We start from the raw sequence: 6153 nt of genomic DNA, 5'->3' as shown, positions 1-6153 counted from the left end.
CAAGGCTAACACAGGGATCAGATTCAAGAAGATATTTATGTACCCAAATCCCAGTCTGCTCTAACTCTTTAAGGCACATTCTTGATCCGGAGCCACTCTGTCCTATGACGTGAGGCTGCTCACAGCACAGGGACAGCCCAGGGAGACCAGCCCTACGCTGGTGTCACCTCTACCTTCCTCCACCTCTCTTGCTTTTCCAAAGCACTCACCATTTTCCCAACAAATAAGGAGCGCTAACAGCTTAAAATTGGCATAGGTACTGGGGAGGACTTCTCCCAGAGTACAGAAAGTGTACTAAATGGGATGCAATTCAAAGTGTTGGGTATTATCCGGTATGAATGTTCCTTGCATGGCTAATGTGCAAGCTGTTTGATGTATATGCTCCTACGGGGATGTTTCCAGCTAGAACGAACCCTCGTTTTCCACTATCAGCCATTTGACACAGGGACTGTATCAACTTGCTCATGGATTCAGCAAAAGAAAGAACTTGGTATGCTTGTGGGCATTTTGTGAATGCTAACTCTCCCCCTTGTGCTTACAGCCTAAACTTTAATTGAAACTAAACATGAACAACTGATGCCAGCTCCAGTCTACAGTACAGTGCAAGAAGACAAATTATAAAGGAGAATTTTCTTTATTTTTAAATATTAGTAACACTGCACAAAACAAAAAAAAGTGGTACTTAAGTGACAGAAAACCGGTACTCAGTCTTATTTCATATTAACCATAATTTAAATACCCTAACAGAGTTCATGTATGGTTATACGTTTGCGTAGGGTTACACTGGGTAATATAAACATTTGAAGCTAAACCGTTCAGATACCAGAGACACCATAATTTGTTATATCAAACCATGCTAGAATGCAGACTTGATTTTTCCGTTTAGCTTCTTCCTTAGACCATTATGTGCATTGCTACAACTTTTAAATGTTAGAAAAGAGTGAGTTTGTCCAGGAACCGTGGACTTTCAGTATTGCCAGGTTTAAGTGTGTTACATCAACAATGTATTGCCAAGAGGAAGAACAAAAGAAACAAAACCATAAGCTGCTAAGTCCTACCTGGAGGTTAAAAAGAGGAGGCAACATACTGACAAGAAACATGCAGGTAAATGCTTAAGGCAACGGAATGGCTCTGTACAAACTAAAAGGTTAAAAGAAGCAATGTGTCATGCACATGAAACGAGTATGGGAAGCAAGGAAGTAATCTTGCCAGAAAATACATATTTCTTTTAAATTGGAGACAACTTTTCAAGCTAAAAGAATTAGGCCTACAATAAAACCAATGCAAAACGCTTTCATACATAAAGGTGTAAGTTCTATGTAGAAACAACTTGATAAAATCTTATACGGATGCTGAAAAATGTTTGTTATCTAAAACCTACTCAGCAGAAACAAAGAGCAGTTTTAACGTAGCACTTAGATCATTTGTCTCTAGGTTCTGAAAATAAACTTTTAAAATAAGGAATGATTTCACTAAATGATTCATCGGGAGTCAACTATGCTTAAGGAAATCAGTGGGAGTGCTTACAGGAGACCATCATTACACTAAGTTTCTTAAACTCAGAGGATATAACTTCATGATACAATTTAAAATGAAGGAACATTTTAATAGCAGGGACAAACCTTTGCTGCCTAGCTTGGGAAAAAAAAAAAACAAAACACATAAAAGTCACTTATTAAGCTTGCATAAATTACCCTATAAGAGCTCATGTCTCAATCCCATTCCCAATGACATGAGATGTTCTTTCAACAACAGGCCTGATGTTGATGCCAGAGTGACCAAACAAACAGGCATTGGCATAACCCTTTGTATCCTACAAAACAAATAAACACTAGAGTCGCTTTAGTCCCAGGGAAGAAAGAGGTAAGAAATTCTGTAACGCTTTCCAATCTTCAAACATAACACACTTCTAACCAAGATCAGCTTCGTTTGAATTCCCTAACCTGACTGGCAAGAAAGCCACTCCGTGAAACTAAAAAGAATAACATAGTGCAATTTTAGTACAGTTTTAAACATGAGTCACTTCCTTGCTAGCAGTGTGAACAATCAAAAAATATACACAAAAGAGGTGTGCTCAAATGTAACATTAAGTTGTCATTATTATAAGGTATTGGCATAGCAGAGAAGTCCATTTTAGTAACTCCCTTTGGTTGACTTCTTCTTCTTCTGTTCCTCTCTCTGCTTCTGCTTCCTCCTCTTGCTGCCTTCTTTGTGTCCTGAGGAAACATGGCTTGTAAAACACTATTCACAGCATTCATGGACTTTTCCCTCTAGCAAAAGCACATGTTCTCTGAATGGTTTAGTTTAAGGAATCTTAAAGAACAGGTCTGGCTTTCTAATGTGTTTTTTTAAATGATCAGTTCTACTATATCCCCAGTTCTACCATATCCCTTACATAGGACAGAAAGAAAACCCTATCAATCTTTGAAGTTTGAAAAGATCTGGAGAACTTTCAAAAGACTTCAAAGCCATTCAGGAAAAGCTTCAAAATTAGAGCACATGCAAAACCAGAATAATTTTCAAAATGGAAGCAATAAATAAGACTTATACAGCAGGAGCTATTTAAGTACTGGCATTTCCTGCTCACAGTAGTCAGAGTTACCACGATATTTGCATTTCCATTTTAAGACTAGGGAATGCCAAGAATCCTGAGTAAATAAGAAGGTGCTCAGTGATTACCAATATGCATTTTATAGGCAGGTCATCAGCCTGCTCATGCTTAACTGTGCACCATAGGTTATATTCTACTGCAGCTCCAATGGTGCATGGAAGCATTAAGTTCAAGCAACAATTATTTGCTAGAGGTTCAGTAGGCACAAGCTTCCAGCCATGTGATCATCATCCCAATGGTTCCCCCGCCTCCCCGCAAAGATGCATGAAAAACAGTTCTTGCTCTGCATCACACGCTTTCCTCCAAACTTGCAGTAAAATGCAACTTGGTAGCAGACTTGCATGGACAGTGAACAGTGCAGAACCAACACCACATCCACCCAAGTGCACTTACAAATCTCAACTCAAAGCTAGCAAACATTTCCCTCAGATAACCATTCTGTGCTGCTTTGAGATAGCTGGAGGGATCTTCTAGCTCACTGGTGCCCTGCCACTAGGAATCAGCACAGCCCAGGGAACGGGGCCAGCATGGAGCGGAGGAGCGCCTGCAAGCCAGCTGAGAGGCAGGGCTGGCAGTCGGAGGAGCAGCCCAGGAAGGGCACAGCTCTGCCTGTCTGGAATCTCTTTCTTTCCCCCATTCTGTCTGCAGGCAGACAGAGATGACCCTGAGGAAGCCATGTCACCATTGCAACTGGTTCTCCATCAGTTTACCACCAATAGCAAAATTAAGATGGGAAAAGGAAATGGTGGGAGGTCAGAGGAATATGAAGCCACGCTGTGGCTGAAGTTTGCTCCTCCCAAGAGCAATTAGGGTTGCGCCCACAGCAGAACTGCAGTTCTTCGGTTTAAGTTTAAGACTTGGGGAGAACCACGAGATAGGCTTTGGGCTAAAATCACTTGAGACATTTTCCGAAGGTTGTGCATTAGAGGAAATAGGCTCCCTTGTAGCAAAGGGAAGCTGTTCCTAGGTTATCATTCTAGCTCCTACGCTGTATCAACAGCATGACTTCATCTTTTGCAATCATCTGAGTCAAGAAGCAGGATATTTATTTAGAAATTCTGCCATGAGCAATTAGCCTGCACAAAGTTAGAGTGGAAACCAGTTTTATTGTTTAAGGAAGAGAAAAACTGGCAGTGCTTTGCAGAATTGCAGATGACGCTGTGTTTTCCCTGCACCCTGAGCTACAGCCCTGTCCCTGGGGACACTGCATGGACATCTCCTAATTAAGAACTTCATCCATGAAGTTTACTTCAATGTCAGCCCCTTGGTCACCTATACATTGTCAAAAGTAGGATCCCTTGGCATTTAATTTACTGCCGTAAGGGACTCATCCCAGAATGGCTTAAGCATCTCTTTGCTTTCCCACAGAGGCCAATGGAGGCGGAAGAGACGTGCTGACTCTTGAGAATCAGTCATCTGAAGGGTGTTATTCACAGGATTCTTCCCTTTACTGGAGGGAAAAACAGCATCATATCAGCTGATCAGAACTAGTTCATGTAATAACTATGAAACATTAACACAGATATTTGGGAAAGGATCATTAAACCCTAGCAGGTTATTAGCTTCAGAATTTTCTCATTTTTCATTCTCAAAACACTGTCAGTATTTTTAAAAAGCTTCCACATACAGGCATGATTGCATTTGATACTGCTATTTTATATCATAATTATTTTTGTTTTGCAACAGTCCATTTTCTTCAAATCTTTGAGATTTTGAAAGAAATTCTAGCAACTCTTCCTTAAAAATACTGTGAGTCAATGTAAAATGACTTGAAATGAATGCCACATAATTCATGGTCTTCTAAATGAAACGACTCAAATATTAAAATAATGTGCTATGAAGATATTTAGGCATTTGACAACGTGGTCTCCTACCAGCCTCCAGAATGATAAGGGTGTAAAATGGAAATCTTTCAAGTGTTATCACTGACACACAGAAACAGATTGGCCAAAGTAGGAGATAACGCACAAATACAGAGTATTCCTCAAGAGAAAACTGCCAGGTCTTTTCTGTTTCGAACCTGCTGTGATAAATAGTTTCACTCGCGATCATTTCCTTTTCTACCCCCACCTAAGAAGAAAGGATAGGTCAGACTTTGCCAGTCTGTTAGCACCAGTGATGCTATGCTGGGTGATAACGGCCAAAAACCTGATCCGAACAAGTGAAGCAGCTCCTAGTAAAAATAACAATTGCACACTAAAGATGTAAGCCTTTGGTGCTTATTTCACTTGAATACTTCAACCAGCACTAATTAAAAGCATATTTAGCTGCCTTGGTTACAAGATTAGCCCCCAAAGTCACGAGAGAACAAAATCTGAATTAGAAAGCAGCAGCCCCATTACTGTTTGATTAATTTGTAGCGAACCTGTGTCCTGGTGAGTTGCCAGCGTCACGAAGCAGTCATGGTGACTTCCCATAGTTAGTGCCTGGCTGAACTGGCTTCAGCCAAACAGTTCTGGCCTTGGAGATGGGCTTTTCACATTTGTACCCTTAGAAGGAATTGTTAGCTATCTAAGCTGTAGAAATTCATTACATTAAGAGAGTCTTAGGGAAGGGTAGGGGGAGAATAGGTTGCTGAGAGCTTCCCCAAGCTTTGACATTTGGAAAACAGATTCACTCAAATGCAGATGGATATCAGCCTAACTTGGTACGTTCTCGCTTTTGTGAGCTGCCAGGAGCAGAGGTGGATGAAGCAAGAATCTACACCATTTGGAATTACACCTGTTTTACAACCTCGATAATTCTTGTCTAAAACAAACAGTATCTGCTGACCCGCTCTTCCCATTTCATACCCTGCTCTTCTACTTCCAGAAGAACCATGAAGAGCACAGAAGCTATTCCAGCTTTCAAAAAGCTGCCGAAGACCAAAACCAACATCCAACAACGATTAGTACCAACTCCCTCAGTCATTCAGCAAGGACCAAAACAAATTGGGAAGCCTCTCTGCTGGGTTCTAGATTGACTTTCCTTCTGGCTTTCTACTTCTCTGCCATCTGCGCCTCCAAAAGTCACAGGTTTGTTCAGTCACTGACTATGAAACTTCTCACATTCTTGGGCAGCAACTGCAAGGGAGGTGTGTACATCGAGCAATTGATCCAAAGGGACAAGTGTCCTGCGGAAAACACTCCTACCCAACCCATTTGTGATATTCTACTTCTTCCTGCCCTGCCTGACATTTGCCTGCTCTACCAGGGTGCAGAGAGCAGCCACGGGTCTGCTCCACCTTCCTTCTGCCAGCACAGGAGAGCGTAGGAGTCAGCAGAAGGAAACAAGGTGTTCAGTCACGACCGACGATTAACACGCAGCATTCCTGCTTTTCAACCCACATCAGTCAGTAATAAAGGCCATGGCCTGATTTTTACGGAAGATCTGTAAAGGTCAAGACTTTTGAGGACCCTCCTTCCGCTTTCAGGCTCTGAAGCACTGAGGTTCAGGGTGGGAGGGATTCATGCTTTCTGCTCAAGTCCCAGAGAAAACGGTTTTCAAGATCTACTAACTTTTTGCCAAGATTGCGGCCATTCTTTTGGCCTCCTTCAAACCAG

General features: G+C 41.6%; 1 protein-coding gene across 2 annotated transcripts in view; it reads right to left on the bottom strand.

Annotated features, from left to right (window-relative positions):
• Positions 1 to 615: 615 nt before the first annotated feature.
• Positions 616 to 6153, bottom strand: part of DNAJB6 (DnaJ heat shock protein family (Hsp40) member B6) — a 63312-nt gene continuing 57774 nt past the window's right edge. For both annotated transcript variants that reach the window (XM_059818263.1, XM_059818262.1), the window contains one exon: positions 616 to 2216. In XM_059818263.1, coding sequence (XP_059674246.1) covers positions 2134 to 2216 — 83 coding nt within the window. In that variant the 3' untranslated portion in view covers positions 616 to 2133. The remainder of the gene's footprint in view (positions 2217 to 6153) is intronic.

This window comes from Gavia stellata, chromosome 6 (assembly GCF_030936135.1).
Source record: "Gavia stellata isolate bGavSte3 chromosome 6, bGavSte3.hap2, whole genome shotgun sequence".
Lineage (NCBI taxonomy): Eukaryota > Metazoa > Chordata > Aves > Gaviiformes > Gaviidae > Gavia > Gavia stellata.
The sequence above is the reverse complement of the archived record's forward strand: the minus strand, read 5'-3'. Positions and strand labels throughout refer to the sequence as shown.